Source organism: Ascaphus truei, chromosome 1 (assembly GCF_040206685.1).
Source record: "Ascaphus truei isolate aAscTru1 chromosome 1, aAscTru1.hap1, whole genome shotgun sequence".
Lineage (NCBI taxonomy): Eukaryota > Metazoa > Chordata > Amphibia > Anura > Ascaphidae > Ascaphus > Ascaphus truei.
In genome coordinates, this window is record NC_134483.1 from 3,684,977 (window position 1) to 3,705,048 (window position 20,072).

The following is a 20,072-nucleotide window of genomic DNA, read 5'->3' on the forward strand; positions in this document are numbered from 1 at the left end:
AGAAAAACAACTTATAATATATACTTACAGATTAAATTTACCATTACAAAAACAATATAAAAAAACACCTAAAATGCACAATCTTTAATGTAAATCCTCTCACCCTACTAAAATAGAATGAGTATTAACTCCCCCTAACATAAAAATGAGACTAAGTCTACCTCTTCATTGAGACCTTCCGGTGAAAGTGTACCTAGTTCATGAATCCAGAAGGTTTCCCTTTGACGTAACCTAAGGAATTTATCACCCCCCTTAGGGCCCAACTCAACAATCTCTATCCCTATAACACGTAAACTACTGGATCCATATTATGCCTATTTTTAAAGTGTCTGCAAAATCCATGCGTAAGAACACCTTTTAAAATGTTCCCTCTATGCTCGAAAAAGCGCTGTTTAAGAGGACGTTTGGTTCTCCCAACATACTTGAGTCCACAGCTACAGGACAAAATGTACACTACAAACCTACTGTTACAGTTGATAAAATTCTTAATTGTATATGTTTTGTTACTCCTATCTGATGTAAAGGTCTTTTGTCTATCCACAGTGTATTTGCATGTCAAACACCGGCCCCCACATCTATCAAAACCCTTTGATACATCCATTACTTATACTCTTCTGGTGGTTAGTATCAGATTGATTCCTGAGCAGTGTTGGTGCTAATATATTCTTAAAAGAATCAGCTTTTCTGTAGACTACTCTTGGCTTTTCAGTAATTTCTTTTTTCAAAATAGGGTCACATTGCAGAATCCCCCAATGTTGTGCCACTATTTGATTGATCCGACTTGAGGCCCCATTAAATTTTGTAATGAATAACACCTTTATTCATATTATTGACTATATCCCTATTCTGTTTTTGACTTATTAGAGTTTGAGACCTCTCCTGTTCTAAGGCCCTCTTGTATGCTTTTTCTATAATTGGCTCTTGATGCCCTTTCTGTAACAGTTTATTTTTCAGGGAGGTAGCTTGACTCTCAAAATCTTTGATTCTTGAACAATTCCTCCTCAATCTTTGGAATTGTCCAAAAGGTATATTCCTAATCCAGTGTCGGTGATGATTACTAGTGGCTTTTAAGTATGTGTTGCAGTCTACTTCTTTGTAAAAATGTCCTTGTTTGGATACTCATATCTTCAGTAATAAAAAGAATTAAATCTAAAAATAAGATACTGATTGCGTCAGAGTTATAAGTAAATTTTAAATTAAAAGGATTCTTATTCATATACAGTATCCCATAAAACATATTAAATCTTCTGTATTGCCCTGCCAAATTATTAAAATATCATCTATAAAACGATAAAAAGAATATCTAATGTTTTAAAAAGGGATTGTTAGCCCAAATAAACAGATGTTCCCAGTAGCCCATCATAATATTTGCAAAGCTTGGGGCAAAGGTCGTTCCCATGGCTGTTCTTGTCTTCTGCAGATAGAACTCATCTTGAAATTGGAAGTAATTATGACTTAAAATAAATTCCACACAAATTAATAAAAACTCCCTTTGTTCGTCTGAAATTGTGCTATCTTGTTTCAAATAAAATTCTACCGCTTCAATCCCATGTTGGTGTCCAATACTATTGTAAAGCGATTATACATCGCAGGACACCCACAGGTAGTCCTTTTGCCAAACCACCTCTTTAATCAAATTTAAAACGTTGGTCATGTCCTTAATATGTGAAGGTAAAACTACTACATATTTTTGCAGAAAACTATCTATGTACTTAGACAAATTGGCTGTAAGGGAACCAATCCCTGAAACTATAGGTCTACCAGGGGGATCTACACTGCTTTTGTGGATTTTGGGGATATGATAAAAATGGGGGATGCGAGGGTAACTCATTGATAAAAAAACGATGCTCTTTGGGAGTTAAAATACCCAAACTTGCTGCTTCAACTAAAATCCTATCCAAATCAGTTTTAAAATCCATCGTTGGATCCCTACGTAGTAAATGATATGAGGTTGTATCAGACAATAGCCTTGTTGCCTCTTTAACATAGTTTATTCTATTCTGTACTATAATCCCCCCTCCCTTATCTGCATGTCTTATGACAATTTCAGTATTCGTTTTTAAATCTTTTTTTTTTTTTATTACTTAAGTTTTTATTATTCATTTTTCAAAAGTGGGAGGGGTACAAAAAAAAAGAGGGAGGGGAACATTACAACGGTATAATAATTCACCGAGTCTGATTACACATTAGGGGGGGGGGGGGGGTATGGGAAGGGGGAAGGGGGACAGCATTTGAAATCACGTAACATATTAAATAAAAGGTTAAGTACAACATAAATTATACATCATGGATCACTCTGTTTGGAATAATCTAGTCTAGATATGGGGATATACCTGCATGTCTAAACCAAGGAGCCCATGTCTCTGAGAATTGTGAAGTGGAACCAGTTAGGTCGGCAGTGAGTTTTTCCATGTAGACTATATGCCAGATTTTATTATTGATTTGGTTTAAGGATGGGGGAGTCGGTTGTTTCCAGTTTTTGGCGATGGTGCATCTAGTAGCATTTAGGATTTGGGAGATAACTTTAATTTCTTTTTTTCTTATAATTGGCCATTGGCTTTCCCAATACTATATATATTGGGTCCTGTGGGACAGTGATGCCCAAAACCCTGTGTATTAAAGCAAACACTTCCCTCCATGTTTGCTGAATTTTTGGACACGACCAAAATATGTGCAGTATATTCCCCATTTCGCCACAACCACGCCAACATAAGGGAGAGACACCTGGGAGAAAAGAGTTCAACCTGGTGGGAGTCATGTACCATCTATATATTAGCTTGTAAATATTCTCCTTAATCACCACACAAGAAGAATTTTTGGAGGCGGCTTCCCAGACATCCTTCCAAACATCAAGGTCCAAATTGGTATTCAACTCCTCCTCCCAGGACACCATATATTTATCAGGGGTTTGGCTATTTTTGACGGGAGTCAAACTATGGTATAGCCTGGAAGTAATGCCCTTCATAAGAGGCTGACGTACACACCAGTCTTCATATAGCGTTAACACATGTGGTTGGTTTGGCTTGTAAATGGATTGGATATAGTGCCTAACTTGGAGAAATCTGAAAAATTCAGAGGAGGGAATGTCATGGCTCGTTTGTAACGAGGTGAACGGAGAGGGGGGATGAGGGGGGAGAAGAATCATAGAGCATATTTTGGCACAATACTTTGGGTAATTTGTACAGTAGGTATTGAGGTATTCACCTTGGGTAATCATATATACAATTACATAACAAAATTCTCAACACTAGTCGTACAGAAAGGAGTGGGGTCACTCTTGGATATGTCCAGTTGTTGGGGAGGTAAGTGCGAAGGAGTTCATATTCATTGAAGTTTCCATGCTTATGCCTTGTTGTTTCTACGTATTGCTGGGTCTGTGGAGGCGCGGTTTCCGGGAAGAGAGGGAGGAGGTATGGGGGAGGGAAGGGAAGGTGGGAAGGGGGGGGGTGAGGGGAGGAAGGGTGGGGTGGGGTAGGGAGGGGGGGCGCATGGGGAAAGAGGGGGGGAGGAGGGGGTGGGGGGGAGGTAGGGGTAGATCCATGGGAAGGTTGCTATGAGTCCGAAGGTGGTCACAGCTGGATATACACATTAAGTTGTTTACATCTTTCAATACAATAACCTTTCCAAACAATGCGGTCATATAAATTCACTGTTCCGCTCATTTTCTGTTTTGAGACACTCAGGGGAACACTGTGCATTGCATTATTGAAATAACAGATGGGGCGGCCTTTGCATTGAGTGGTCAAACAGCTTGTTGTATGGTATCGACCTCGACGATTGTAGTAAAGATGGGTGTAGGGTCACCCCTACTTATGCCTGGGTTTTGAGGGAGTAAGTGCTGGGGGTTTAATATTTGCTGGTGTGTTCTTGTGGTACCTATTCATTGTTGAGCCCGTTGAGGTGTGATTTCAGGTGGCGAGGGGGCGTTGGGCTGGGGGAGTGGAAGTGAGGGGGAGGGGGGGAAAGGTGGGGGAGTAGGTTAGGGGTGTGGGATGGGGGGAAAGCGGGAGGGGGGTGGGGATGGGGTGTTGTTGGGGGGGAGGTGGGAGTAGGGAGAGGAGGAGGTGGGTGAGGGGAAGAAGGGGGGGAAGTGGTGGGGGGTGGGGTTGGGGGGGAGAGAGAGAGAGACTGGGGGGAAGTCAGCGGGGAGGGGGTGCAGGGGGTGGGGGGGGAGGGGGAAGTAGGGAGAAAGGGGTTGGTGGGGGAGGGGGGAGGAGGGGGAGGGGGTGCTGGTGGGGTGGGGTGGGGGGGTGTAGAGGGGGATTCAGGAGGTCAATTGATGGGAACAGAATGAGATACGTGTTAGACTGTTTGCATCTAGTAATACAATAATAACTTCTGAGTTGTGGGATCATGCAAGTTTGCTTTGTTTCGCGCCCATTTTAAAGCACTTAGGGGGGGAGAGAAAGAGGGGGGGGTAAAAGGGAGGATATTGGGCCGCTTTTTAGCTTGCCGGAGCAGCCAATAGTAACAAACATTTTAACGAAACTATGGTTTATATCTTAACAGGGAATTAACCAACATATGGAGGTGGTGGGGGGAGTGTAACTTGCGGGGGTAGTTCAACAGCCTCAACGGAGGTAAAGGGCCTTCCTGTATCAGTCATGGCAGGGGATCGGCTATGTCTTACTGGACCCAGATATAACGTTTATCTGGGTGGGAGTTTTCAAACCTGGTCTGGGTGATGGGGCCCTCCATCTGCGGGTAGGTCGAGGAGTTCCCAGCGGGGCTTAGCAGATGATGCTGCCATAGGGATCGGGTTTCCCCTCTCCTGCCTCCGCGCTTCTCAACTCGCCTGCTCTGTCACCGGGGGGGTATGCGTTAGTTCCCGCCGTCCAGCCCGTGAGACGCAGGGGCCTCCCGATCCAGCTGGCCAACAGGATAAAAGGTAAACAGGGACCCCCCACCCTCCTGTGGTGCCTTTAGGTGGAAATCAAAGGCCCTGGGTCGCAGGGCTTCTCTGTCGGGTGATCAGGTTTTCTGCCCATGCTGACCGGCCAGCCTCTCCGAAGCTCTGACGGGTCTCCGCTCGTGACTTGCTCCTCGCGTCTCCCTCTGCTCATTGTCCCGCGTAGGTGGCAGTGTCAGGCCCAGCTCTCGAGCGAATCCTGGCATCTCCTCTGGCAGTCTGAGTGATCGTTGCTTCCCTCCTCTGTTTTCCACGAGCCGGAACGGGAACCCCCACCTGTAGGGTATGTTGTTTTCTCGCAGCAGTTGGGTGAGGGGCTTGAGCTCTCGCCGTCGCTCGACTGTAATCCTTGCGAGATCGCTGAATATTTGCACAGGCTCGTTCTGGAATGTTAGATTATTAGTTTCTCTGTTCGCCGCCATTACTTTCTCCTTTGTGGAATAGCTATGGAGACGTACTATAATGTCTCTTCTTCTTTTTGGTTCGTTTGATCGAGGACCCAGTGCGCGGTGTGCGCGGTCTATTTCCAGATCCCTTCCGTCAAGGCCCGTGCAGATCGTGCTGAAAAGGTCTACCAGGTAAGGCTTTATTAGTTCAGGGAGAACCGTTTCCGGGACATTCCGAATCTGTAGATTCTGTCTCCGGTCCCGGTACTCCTGGTCCTCCATTCCATCTTTCAGGAACCTGATTTCTTCTCCCAGGCGCATAATTTCGTCGTCTGCCGCGGCTTGGGCCTGTAGGGATTCTTCCAGCCTATCTTCTAGGTCCTCCGTTCTTTGTGTAAGGCTTCCCAGCTCCTCCTTTAAGCCCGACACCATCTCCTTTAGATCCTGCTGGAGGGTTTTGTGGATCCTGTCGTGCATGCTCGATAGCAGCTCTTCTAGGTAGGTGCGCGTTATTTCCCTTTCCAGGGTCGGTTCTTCAGCGGGCTGGTCTCTGTCCCTTTGCGGGGATGCGGCCGCGTGGTGTCCGACGCCATCTTGGGCTCCCTGCATGCTTTCTGATCCGCGCTTCTGCTGCGGTTGAAAGAACTTCGGTACGCCCTTAGGAGCTTGCGCTTTTGCTTTTTGCGACATGCTGCGTGGTTTAGGCTTCTTTGTAAGTTAATCTCTGGTGGTATTGTAGGGGGGAAAAGAGCTTTTTATCCGTTTTATTCTCGAGGGTTCTTGGAGCTCCCTGACTAACCCACCATCTTGGATGACGTCACCGGAAGTCCCTCAATCGTTGCATCTTTTAATGACCTTCCTGGTCTCTCCCCTATACTTCTTTGATTACGAGTTTTATCATTTGTTGACTGATGTAGCTTATTATTACCGCTTTTAGATACTTGCGTTTTCCCTACTTCCTTACCAGGGATTTTAGGGGGAACAGTCTCCATCACTTTCTGATTGGGTCCCTTTGTCACCCAATTATGTTGTTTCCCGCTTAGGTAGTCCTGTTTATCCCTTAGAAATTTCTTTTGCTTATTATTAATTAAATTATCCTCAAAATTGTCAATCCTACCATTCAAAATTTCACCAAAATTACAAAAATTGTCATCTGATTCAAAATAGATTAAATTAGCATAATGTCCATCAATCTCAATTTTTAATTTTGCCAATTCTTTACCTCGGTAGCCAATGAGCAATTTCATTAGGGCCATTAAACAACTATCTAAGATAGCATTCCAAGTATCTTTTATCATTTTATAGATGATATTTTAATAATTTGGCAGGGCAATACAGAAGATTTAATATGTTTTATGGGATATATGAATAAGAATCCTTTTAATTTAAAATGTACTTATAACTCTGACGCAATCAGTATCTCATTTTTAGATTTAATTCTTTTTATTACTGAAGATATGAGTATCTAAACAAGGACATTTTACAAAGAAGTAGACTGCAACAAATACTTAGAAGCCACTAGTAATCATCACCGACAGTGGATTAGGAATATACCTTTTGGACAATTCCAAAGATTCCAAAGATTGAGGAGGAATTGTTCAAGAATCAAAGATTTTGAAAAATAAACTGTTACAGAAAGGGCATCAAGAGCCAATTATAGAAAAAGCATACAAGAGGGCCTTAGAACAGGAGAGGTCTCAAACTCTAATAAGTCAAAAACAGAATAGGGATATAGTCAATAATATGAATAAAGAGGTGTTATTCATTACAAAATTTAATGGGGCCTCAAGTCGGATCAATCAAATAGTGGCATAACATTGGGGGATTCTGCAATGTGACCCTATTTTGAAAAAGGCAATTACTGAAAAGCCAAGAGTAGTCTACAGAAAAGCTGATTCTTTTAACAATATATTAGCACCATCACTGCTCAGGAATCAATCTGATACTAACCAACAGAAGAGTATAAGTAATGGATGTATCAAAGGGTTTTATAGATGTGGGGGCCGGTGTTTGACATGCAAATACACTGTGGATAGACAAAAGACCTTTACATCAGATAGGAGTAACAAAACATATACGATTAAGAATTTTATCAACTGTAACAGTAGGTTTGTAGTGTACATTTTGTCCTGTGGCTGTGGACTCAAGTATGTTGGGAGAACCAAACGTCCTCTTAAACAGCGCTTTTTAGAGCATAGAGGGAACATTTTAAAAGGTGTTCTTACGCATGGATTTTCCAGACACTTTAAAAATAGGTATAATATGGATCCAAGTAGTTTACGTGTTATAGGGATAGAGATTGTTGAGTTGGGCCCTAAGGGGGGTGATAAATTCCTTAGGTTACGTCAAAGGGAAACCTTCTGGATTCATGAACTAGGTACACTTTCACCGGAAGGTCTCAATGAAGAGGTAGACTTAGTCTCATTTTTATGTTAGGGGGAGTTAATACTCATTCTATTTTAGTAGGGTGAGAGGATTTACATTAAAGATTGTGCATTTTAGGTGGTTTTTTATATTGTTTTTGTAATGGTAAATTTAATCTGTAAGTATATATTATAAGTTGTTTTTCTATTTTATGTATTATTTTTGCTGTGTGAGTAATATGAATAATATTTCATATATCGGAATCTAAGCTATAGTGTATTGAGATCTCTTAATTACAATATGTTTTAATATTTTTTATATTTTTATGGTTATGGTATATTACTATTGATAGGGCCATGTAACTGTGCATAGTGTTCTGCCTGTTAGTGTTCTGACCTACAGGGAATTCATATGTATTAACCCCAATATCATTGATATGTTATGGCAATGTTTTTTAGAGTTACTATGGACATCAAGCAGTGTTTTGGGATGTTTACCAGTAGGGGGAGGCAGCAAGCCTTAAGATGAACCTTGTACATACTGAGTATATAAGGAAGCACGTCACCATAGCAAGTCACATCCCTGATGAAGAGGCCACGCCTCGAAACGCGTAGGGTGACTTGTATGGTGCAAGGGAGTTCGTGACTGAAGAGTATTGCAGAGCTGAACGCCGTGAGGGAGAAGGCAGGGAGCGGACTGACTTGTTGGTCCGGGCTGTGGTGAGATCATCCCTGAATTGCCGAGGTACTGCGACGCCTTAAGGAGGAGGAGGTGATGTGGTGAAGCACCAGGGAGGTGTCACGTGATACGGAAGTAGACTCCTGATACTGGAAGAGCAAAAGCAGGCAGCGGATGCGCTGTAGCAACTGGCATAGTATCCCCACGTGAAGACAGCTCTACACATCTCCAGCACGGATCTGTGGATTACCACATACTGCTCAATTTTACCGGATGTTTGTGAGTGTATTGTTGTTATTTGTTTGTCTCATTTATTAAGTAAAAAACGTTATTTGCACCAGGAAGTTTGCGCTTTCTGTTCTTCTCATCCTTTGTAGTTTCAATTGAAGTGCTGGGTTAGCACTTCCAACTGAGAAAGCAGCACCCTCCTGGAACTCTCTTGCTCTGGACTGGTTCTGGACTGCAATTGTTCACGTTTGGACTTTAAGGTTGTATTTAAACCACTTTAAGGTCAACCCAGGGACATACTTACATTTATTTTGCTTGTTGATGAGCGCCTGTAGCTGAGTTATATGTATTAAGACTATTTAACACATTTATTTGCTTATTTTGAAACTAATCAGCTAGTACACCTCCCTTTTCTCCTATAACTTTTACACACTGCAAACATGCTCAGCTTTATCACCTAGCTGGAGCATCCCCTGAACCCCTCTACCAGGTTCAGGATACCTAGGCATGTATCTGGGTACCTGTCCTATAATGGAGAACCCCTGCTACACTAGGGACTCCGTGTATAGCTGCAGATATAGTTTAACCCCTTCTTACCCATTTACCTTGTCTGGATGATGCTGCAGCAGGGATCCTGGCAGGGAGTCGTAATAGCACTTTGAGAGTCAGCGTTTGGTGGAGTAATGTGCTTGGCTGTATCCGAGAATCTCAATCAATTCCCAGATACAACTTTTGGGGTATCACATTACTCTGGAACCCCGATACATAGACACATTCTGTAAAGACTTTCTCCGACAAACCCACCCTGAAACTTACAGCCTAGAGATCCCCCGGTCCCAGCACCCCCAGAAAGGCAAAAGACAAATAAATCTTTAATGTCACAAAAGTGGCACACAGTCTCAGCAATGCATTTTCGACATCTGGGTCCCAGAGCTGACACTCTAAGACCCTAACACAAGGTTCAGGGGTAACCAAGCGGGCTTTATCTTTATTCATGAGCCTGGTTAACCCCTTCCGCGTCCCAGTTGCCAGGTGTGAAAGCCATTTGGGTGGCAGGGCAGGGATCAAGTACCCGCGTCCTGAGATGAATGGAAGTTGTCCGGACTACCATTTTCCCCATCAAACTTGGAGGAACCCTACCCAGCAGGTGACATATGATTAGCAAGTGACTAATGTGGCAAATTTGTGCATGCCCTTGGCAGATTCAGAATCCCCGCTTGCCCTGCTTCCCAGGACAGGCTTTGCTCTGATTGGCTTGTAAGAAAGTTCCCATTCTGTAATTGGCTGTAGTATTTCATGAATGAAATACTATAAGATTCCCTCAGCCAATCCGCGCATCAGATTCTAAGTGCCAAACTTGCAGCGGGATATTTGAATGTACCAAAAGATGCTCTTGCACGAATAATAGCAATGCACCGGCTTCAGAAAAACCAAGACTAAATATTTTCTAAGTCCGACTTTTCGCCTCTCTGTTCTCAAAATTGAACGTAGCAGTCACGGCTTGGATATCAAGCCGATTTTAGTTCCAGGATGTTTTGAGCTAAGTCCCGGTCAAGAGATTTCAAGTCCTCCGGAGAGAAGGGAGTGGTGGCGTCTGGAACTTCATGCCGATTTGAGTTTCAGGACACCACACACTCATATCACAACACACACCACACACACTCAATCACAACCAACACAGACACACACAACACACACTCATTCACAATACACAGACAATCACAAGCAACATACACACACACAATCACAACACACACCACACATTCAATCACAACCAACACACACACTCATATCACAACCAACACAGACACAACACACACTCATATCACAACACACTCCCCCCTCCCCCAGGTGAAAGTACTAATACTGTACTGCATGCTCCAGTCCCCCACACTGCTGAACACTGGACCGAGTAAACAGACAGGAAGAGAAGGAGGGCTTGTGTCTGTGTGCATTGAGAAGCCACACCCCTGCTCCAAGCACAAGGAGCAACAGCACAGAGCTTCAGCTGCTCTGCCCGCCCCCAGGTTTCGCCACATAGCCTGCTCCCCAGTTTGCCCACCGCTGTGATAGACCACAAGTTCCTTCACTTTACTTTTCATAAACAATGTCAATGTTAATAATGAAGTGGAGGATATACATGTACATTTAGATAATCAATACAATAATAAATACAAATTATTATATATGTATCAAAAATAATTCATTGTATGAGCTGCCAAAAACAAATTTCAGGTCTTTACGAATCACCACAAAATTTTTGTTTAGTGATAAAGTAAATTCTGCAAAGTATATTTTATTATTAATTTGCTTTCAGTAATGTGATTTACAGGTTGAAAACATTTGAGTTTTGTCTTTTTGTTTACTTCTCTTAGAGAACTGCCTGAATGAGGAGCAGAACTGGAGCTCTATGTCCAGAAGCTGGTTGACTCCTCGCAGCCCAGAAGTGCCAAAAATGAAGGATTCCTGCCACATGTTGGACACGTGCCAGGAACCAGAGCCACATGATGGTGAATTTACAGGCCTTGTACAGCACACAGCACAGACTGACTCGAAGAGTGGATCAAATAAAAGATATGAGAGACATTCAAGAATAAGCTTCGGTACTCAGCTTTTTGTCTGTTGTAAGTGTGGGAAAAGTTTCTCACTGGATAGGGATCTGCTCACACACATCTGTGTCCACACTAGTGAGCAACCCTTTACCTGCACAGACTGTGGGAAAAGTTTTTCATTGAAGCGAAAACTCCTTTCACATCAGAGGATTCATACAGTGGAGAAACCTTTCACATGTACAGAGTGTGGGAAACAATTCCTTACCCAGAGTCACCTACGCGATCATGAGAAGATTCACACAGGTGTGAAGTCTTTCACATGTACAGTATGTGGGAAACAATTCATTACTCGGAGCAAGCTATGCAGACATGAGAAGATTCACACAGGAGTGAAACCTTTCACATGCACAGAGTGTGGGAAACAATTCAATACTCAGAGCCACCTCTGCCAGCACAAGAAGATTCACACAGGGGAGAAACCTTTCACATGCACAGAGTGTGGGAAAAGCTTTTTATATAAGAGCAACCTCTTCAATCACCGTAACATTCATACAGGGGAGAAACCCTTCACATGTACAGAGTGTGGGAAACAATTCCTTACCCAGAGTCACCTACGCGATCATGAGAAGATTCACACAGGTGTGAAGTCTTTCACATGTACAGTATGTGGGAAACAATTCATTACTCGGAGCAAGCTATGCAGACATGAGAAGATTCACACAGGAGTGAAACCTTTCACATGCACAGAGTGTGGGAAACAATTCCTTACCCAGAGTCACCTACGCGATCATGAGAAGATTCACACAGGTGTGAAGTCTTTCACATGTACAGTATGTGGGAAACAATTCATTACTCGGAGCAAGCTATGCAGACATGAGAAGATTCACACAGGAGTGAAACCTTTCACATGCACAGAGTGTGGGAAACAATTCAATACTCAGAGCCAGCTCTGCCAGCACAAGAAGATTCACACAGGGGAGAAACCTTTCACATGCACAGAGTGTGGGAAAAGCTTTTTATATAAGAGCAACCTCTTCATTCACTGGAGCATTCATACAGGGGAGAAACCCTTCACATGTACAGAGTGTGGGAAACAATTCCTTACCCAGAGTCACCTACGCGATCATGAGAAGATTCACACAGGTGTGAAGTCTTTCACATGTACAGTATGTGGGAAACAATTCATTACTCGGAGCAAGCTATGCAGACATGAGAAGATTCACACAGGAGTGAAACCTTTCACATGCACAGAGTGTGGGAAACAATTCAATACTCAGAGCCACCTCTGCCAGCACAAGAAGATTCACACAGGGGAGAAACCTTTCACGTGCACAGAGTGTGGGAAAAGCTTTTTATATAAGAGCAACCTCTTCAATCACCGGAGCATTCATACAGGGGAGAAACCCTTCACATGTACAGAGTGTGGGAAACAATTCATTTGTCACAGCCAACTCTGCGAACATAAGAGGATTCACACAGGTGAGAAACCTTTCACATGCACAGAGTGTGGGAAAAGCTTTTCACACAAATGTAGGCTCCTCGGGCACCAGAGGATTCACACAGGGGAGAAACCTTTCACATGTACAGAGTGTGGGAAACAATTCAGTTCTCAGAGCCAGCTCTGCAATCACAAGAAGATTCACACAGGGGAGAAACCTTTCACATGTACAGAGTGTGGGAAAAGCTTTTCACAGAAGTGTAACCTCCTCAGTCACCAGAGGATTCACACAGGGGATAAACCTTTCACATGTACAGAGTGTGGAAAACAATTCAGTACTCAGAGCCAACTCGGTGATCACGAGATGATTCACACAAGGGAGAAACCTTTCACATGTACAGAGTGTGAGAAAAGCTTTTCATGGAAGAGAAACTTTCTCACACACCTGAGGATTCATACAGGGAAGAAACTTTTTACATGTACAGAGTGTGGAAAACAATTCAGTACTCAGAGCCAACTCCGCAATCACGAGAGGATTCATACAGGGAAGTAACATTTCACCTGTGCAGTGTGTGCGAAACGCTTTTCACTGAAAGGCAACCTCATCAACCACCAGAGGATACATTGTAGAGGGAGAAAGGGGTGGCCCAGGATTAAAGGGGTTACACCCCATTTGGCCATCCCCTGACCTCACCTGGGAGTCAAAGGGTTAAGTGGGCTAAGACCCAGAACAGTGATTTAACCCCTGTAATGACATGTACATGTGTATTCCCCTGTTCCCCTGTTCCATTGTAATGTCTGGTTTACTCAGTGTCTGCATCACACACACACTAGAATCCATCCGGGAGCACTAGGGTTAATAGTCCTTTAATGATTATAGCTCTTTGTGAATTTTTCCCGCAGGCACCATTTTGCAGGTCCCCATTGGTCGCCATTAGAGCTCCATGCATTCTTATGGAGAATCTTGTTGTTTTAGTCCTGTTTCCTGTAAAGACCAGCAGGTGACGAGAGGGAGAGCGGCGGTTTCCCATTGAAAGTCAATGGGCCCATCGACTTCAATGGCGGTTCCTCGAGGTAACTTTCGAAGAACAAGTTGGCTGCCGTCCAGACCGCAAACCGCAAAGCGGATAAATTTTCAATAGGAGAGCTTTGATCACTTTCAAGTCAAGGTCAACGTCAAGTGGCGTGGGAATAAACAGTTCTAGGGCCCCTAGGAATAAAATTATTTTTGTCCCTAGTTCCTAGGCGTCCCCCCCACTCGACCACAACCGGGTCCCCAAATCCTGGACCCCCGATAAGGGTCGAACCGAGGAGAACGGGTCGCGCCATAGGCTTTGCCGGCGGCGGCAGAAACGGCTCAGAAAAATGACTGAGTGTGAAATGCTGTATTTTGGTACTCCATATCTCCGGTTCCGGAGGGTCCAGCTGATCAAGGTTTCGGGTGTCTGCAGTCACTGCTCCGGCATCACTGCAGAACCATCCTTGACTCTCCTGGACCAACCCGACGGAGTATGGACCCCCTTGAAGATTCGGGACTTTTCCTATAGACTTCAATGGCGGAGAATCCCCATTGATCTCAATGGCGGCAATTTACCATTGAAAGTCTATGGCGGAGAAGCCCGTTGTTTTCAATGGGGATTTAGTGAAAAGCTGAGATTTCTTTTTTAGCGGAGATTTTGGTATTAAAATGAAAAATGATTTAATGTGCATTTGTGTAACTCCGGTTCCATAGGTCGTAGCAAGTCGCTTTTTGGACCATATGGTGTCCCAGTTCTGGCCATGAGAACTGGGAAGTTTGGTTCTGCTAGACCCAATAGAACCGGATATTTTAATACGTTTATGTTTTATGTTTAATACTGTGTCCCAAGGTATGGACAAAGACTCAGAGGAAATTCCTTTGTCTACCAGGATAGCAGATGGCCCAAGAGGCGCCCCAATGTCTAGGATTTAAGTGTTGTTCAAAGGGTCTTGTCACCCTCCCTGATGATTTAAGGGCGGAGGAGGCTCAAACCAGAGCAGTCTCTAAGTGTCCCAGTTATCACCTTCCAACAAAGGTTATCTTGCTAGAGAGCCAGATGGGTAGACTGGCTGGCATTCCATTTGCCTGTGGGGGGCTACAGAAATGAGACCCCAGAGTTCTACTGCGCATGTGCCAGCTAGCAGGGGGGCCTGTCCTAAAATGTGTTCCCCCATCAAAGATTGGCTGGAGATAATTGACCACCAATCACAGGTACTTCAGGTTAAGGATAGAGGGACAAATGGTATATAAACTGCTGTTCCCCATATATCCTTGGTTAGTCTTCATTCGGTCTTCATTTTGTCTTCAATTTATCATCTGATGGCTACCTGATTGCGAGAGAATTGCTATGCTATATACTTCTCATTCCCCAACCCCAAAGTAAGTGTACTTCTTGTCTGTTACTGTATTATCCGTGTGTTCACCTATCCTAAGGAATAAAATCACTTTATTATATCTAAGACTCGTTTCAGTTCAGACCCAGTGATAAATATATATCATCTGTTATATATATTTATGTGACATTATACAGCCTGCCATAATCTCACCGTGACATACATACAGGGGAGAAACCTTTCATATGTAAAGGGTGTGGTAAAAGTTTTTCATACAAGGGCAACCTCAGCCAACACCAGAGGATACATACAGGAGAGAAACCTTTAACATATACAGAATTTGGGAAACAATTCAGTACTGCGAACAACCTCCTCGAACATGAGAGGATTCATCATACAGAGGAGAAACCTTTCACATGTACAGAGTGTGGGAAAAGCTTTTCCTGGAAGAGCAACCTCCTCAAACACAAGATAATTCATACAGGGGAGAAACCTTTCACATGTACAGAGTTTGGGAAAGAATTCAGTACTCAGAGCTACCTCTGCAACCACGAGAAGTTTCACACAGGGGTGAGACCTTTCACATGTGCAGAGTGTGGGAAACAATTCCATACCCGGAGTCACCTACGTGATCATTAGAAGATTCACACAGGTGTGAAGTCTTTCACATGTACAGTGTGTGGGAAACAATTCATTACTTGGAGCCAGCTATGCAAACATGAGAAGATTCACACAGGGGTGAAACCTTTCACATGCACAGAGTGTGGTAAAAACTTTTTATATAAGAGCAACCTCTTCAATCACCAGAGGATTCATACAGGGGAGAAACCCTTCACATGTACAGAGTGTGGGGAAAAATTCAGAACTAAGAGCCAGCTCTGCAAACACAAGAGGTTTCACAAAGGGGAGAAACCTTTCATATGTACAGAATGTGGTAAAAGCTTTACATACAAATGTGACCTCCTCAATCACCAGAGGATTCACACAAGGGAGAAACCTTTCATATGTACAGTGTGGAAAAAGCTTTTCAAAAAAGAGCAGCCTTCTCACCCACTACAGGATTTATACAGGTGAGAAATACGTTTCTTGTTCAGAGTAGGGTTGGGCAATATACCAATAGCACAGCAATACTGTGGAAATAAAAATGGCCAGTAATTTAATAATTACCATTATTTTTTACCATGGTATTTTGATCTTCTGGCTTCAGAAAGTTATGTGGGGGAGTTCTGGCAGAGAGAGGAGTAGTGGTGTATCTGGCAGAGCGGGAGGAGGGAGTGGGTTTTGCAGAGAGGATTTGGATGTGTTTATCAGAGAAAGGAGGGTTGTGGCTTTGTAAGTACCATGACTTTCACATGCTGTAGCTAAAAAGAATCCTTCTGGTTATCTCACCACATCCGAGCCTCCCACGAGCCTCTCAACCCCTTCCTCTCCTCTATGACTCAATCCAGAGATGGAATTGTAAAGAATGCACGGCACTCTGGATCCTAAATCAAAGTCACAAACCAGATAGACAAAAGCCTATATTATTTCATCTCCTGAGATACAAATATACGGAATTTATATTGCAGTCAGCAAGTAAGGCAAAACCTCTACACTACAGGAAAGATAAGATTGCTATTTTCAATGACTACAGCACAGTGATCATGAGAAAAAGACGCACTAGTGAAATGGAGAGATGATTTTCAGAAAATACGTTTGAAAGTCTTCATATGGTACTGTTGCAGGGTACATGCAACTACACACGCGGGGTCTCTTGACAAGGCTTATTTATTTAGCCTTAAAACATACAGCACACAAAACAAAATAGCTTCTTTTCAGCAGACAAAAGAAAATAGCTTATCTTCAGCATGGCAAACAAAGCAGTTTCTCTTCAGCATGCAGGACACCACAGGTCATAAAAAAACATGTACTTTGCAAACAGACCTTATATCAGTAACTCACTCCTGTCTTCTGACCAGCTAGGCTGCATGTGTGCACATACTGGGGTTTTTAACACACCTTGATTAGGCAGCTGGGATCCAACTAATTGCCATGAGCTTCCCAGCTGAAGTTAACCTCATCACTGCTGCACTGCAGACTAAACATATGTCTGCCAGGCATAGAGCTGGTGGCTTTTATTTATCCTGTCACATTCCTCCCCTGTTAGTGTGTGGCTGGGGCTATGCACGGCTGAAGCCCGACCATCCACCCCTTCTCTACAAAAGAAATCAGCATTTGCGTTCCCTATTCCCGGCCTGTGCTGAATCTGAAATGAGAAGGGTTGGAGGGCCATATACCACCTAGTTAATCTAGCATTGGAATCTTTCATATTATTTAACCACTTTAGTGAAGCATGGTACGTCACCAGAGTAAAATGGACTCCTGCCAGGTAATGCCTTAAAGCCTCGATTGCCCACTTTACTGCGAGGCACTCCTTCTCAATCACTGAGTAGTTTTTTTCCCTCGGGAACAATTTCCTACTCAGGAAAAGATAGGGTGTTCAACTCCCTCAAACTGTTGTGACAACACTGCCCCTAGCCCTATCTCTGATGCATCCGTTTGCACTACAAAAGGCCTGTTGAAGTCTGGGTTTCTAAGGACGGGACCCTCTGATAGACACCTTTTTATGTCCTCAAAGGCTCTCTGACACTTATTTGACCATACCACTTGTGTAGGGGCACACTTTTTTTGTGAGGTCCGTTAAAGGGGCTGCCACTTCCGAGTAGTTGGGGATGAACCGCCGGTAGTATCCTGCTAAACCCAGCAGAGAGCGTACCTGCGTTTTTGTTTGGGGAGTCGGAACTTCTTTCAGGGCAACTACCTTGTCGCCTAGTGGCCTTACTTTTCCACCTCCCACTGCATACCCTAAGTATTTGGTTTCCGCCTTACCCAATGCACATTTCTTAGGGTTGGCTGTGTGCCCTGCCTCTCTTAGAGATTTGAGGACCGCTTTCAGCCTATTTAGATGGGCCCGCCAGTGTTTATTATAAATGACAATGTAATCTAGGTAGCCTGCGGCATAAGTCCTATGGGGTCTCAGCACCTTATCCATTAGTCTCTGAAACGTGGCTGGGGCTCCATGCAGTCCAAATGGCATTGTCACAAACTGGTATAAACCCATGGGAGTGGCAAAGGCTGTTTTGCACTTGGACTTTTCCTCTAAGGGTATTTGCCAGTATCCTTTTGTTAAGTCCAGCATGGATATATATTCCGCGTTACCAAGGGCATCAATTAACTCGTCCACCTTTGGCATCGGATATGCGTCAAACTTGGATACCGCATTGACCTTTCGGAGGTCCACACAAATTCTTACCTTCCCATCGGGTTTAGGGACCATAACTAGTGGACTACACCACTCACTGCATGATTCCTCAATCACTCCTAAGTGTAACATTTCTTGTACCTCCTTCTCTACCAGAGCCCTACGACTTTCAGGCAACCTATAAGGACGGGAACGTATTTTTACCCCCGGTACTGTCTCGATCGTATGTGAAATTAAGTTAGTTTGCCCTGGTAAATCAGAAAAAACATCATGTAATTGTGTCACTATTGCTAACAAGTCCCCTTTTTGTTCAGAGGACAACTGTTTACCCATTGGGATTTTATCATCACCCACGATGTTCTCCCGTGGGGTTTGAGGACCCAAGTCTGTTTCCTCCTTCACTGGGTGGATGAATAGTGACCGCTGCATCTTCCAGGGTTTCAGCAAGTTCACATGGTAAATTTGTTTACCCTTCCTGGACCCTGGTTGAGCGATATCGTAATCCACATCACCCGTGCAGCGGAGTACTTCGAATGGGCCCTGCCATTTGGCCAGGAGTTTACTCTCGCAACTGGGTAATAATAACATCACCTGGTCTCCCGGGTGAAACACTCATGCGAGCATTCTGATTGTAATGTCTCTCCTGACTGTCCTGGGCTGATCTAAGATTCTCCCTAGCAAAATGGCCGACCACATCTAGGCGCTTCCTAAGGTCTAGTACATATTGCAGGGTATTCTTAGAAGGGGACCGCTGTTCCTCCCAGGACTCCTTTAGGAGGTCTAGGATACCCCGGGGTTGGCGGCCATACAGCAGTTCAAATGGAGAGAATCCTGTGGCGGCCTGGGGAACTTCCCGCACTGCAAACAGCAGAAAAGGGAGAAGTTCATCCCAGGCTCTCTTCTCTGAATCTACAAATTTCCTCAGCATCCCTTTTAGAGTTCGGTTAAATCTTTCCACCAATTCTTCAGTCTGTGGATGGTAGACCGATGTCCGAACAGACTTGACCTCTAGTAATTTTAAGACATCCTGCATCAGTTTAGCCATAAAATGTGTACCTTGGTCTGTCAATATAACCTGGGGAAGTCCAACCTGGGAGAATAGCTCCAACAACTTGTTGGCTACTTGCTTCGCCGTTGCTGTTCTCAGGGGGAATGCCTCAGGATATCTTGTTGCATAGTCAACTATTACAAGAATAAACTTGTGTACTTTCGCAGAAGGTTCTAGAGGTCCTACCAAGTCTACCCCAATCCTCTCAAAGGGAACTGACACCAAGGGTAGAGGAACCAAAGGGGCTGGTTTTTGTCCCTTCGGACTAGTTAGCTGGCACTTCGGACATGCCGCACATAACTTTGCAATATCACTATGCATCCCTGGCCAATAGAATCGGGACGAAATACAGTCCAATGTTTTATCCCTGCCCAGGACAGTATGGGCTAGAGTGAACACAGATTTAACAAACGTCTTGGGAACCAATATCTGTCTGGTGACCTTCCCTGTTTTTGTCTGCCTATTCACCCTATACAGGATATAATTTGATAATTCAAAATGGGGGAATACTATCACCCCCTGTGCATTCAAAATCTGCTCATCAATTTTTACCACCTTATCATACTGTTTAGCAAGGACTGGGTCTTCCCTTTGCCTCTGGTGAAAATCAGGGAGGTATAGATCTGGTAAATCTCCAGGGCCCATATCCCCCTCCCTCTGGGCATCCCCAGCCATCACTTGTGACCTCTGACTACTAGAATAGTCACCTTGAGACCCAGATTTCTGCAACCAGTCCTGTTTGTCAGAGCGTCTTTGCTTCCGAGTCTTTTGAACCCAGTGTCTACTGGGAAAAAAGTCTGCCGAGAAGGGGAACAGTTTGCAAGGGTTCTCCTGAGCCATAGAATAAGGCTCCTCGTGAGGGGCTGGAACCATTAG

At 44.0% G+C, this 20,072-nt stretch overlaps 1 protein-coding gene and 1 pseudogene across 1 annotated transcript in view; both read left to right on the top strand.

Annotated features, from left to right (window-relative positions):
- Positions 1-15,028, top strand: part of LOC142467639 (uncharacterized) — a 98,834-nt gene extending 83,806 nt beyond the window's left edge. The window contains exon 5 of the mRNA XM_075573602.1: positions 10,941-15,028. Within this exon, the coding sequence (XP_075429717.1) occupies positions 10,941-13,108 (2,168 nt within the window). The 3' untranslated portion in view covers positions 13,109-15,028. The remainder of the gene's footprint in view (positions 1-10,940) is intronic.
- Positions 15,029-15,126: 98 nt separating this feature from the next.
- On the top strand, positions 15,127-16,006 carry LOC142472373 (uncharacterized; annotated as a pseudogene).
- Positions 16,007-20,072: the final 4,066 nt, after the last annotated feature.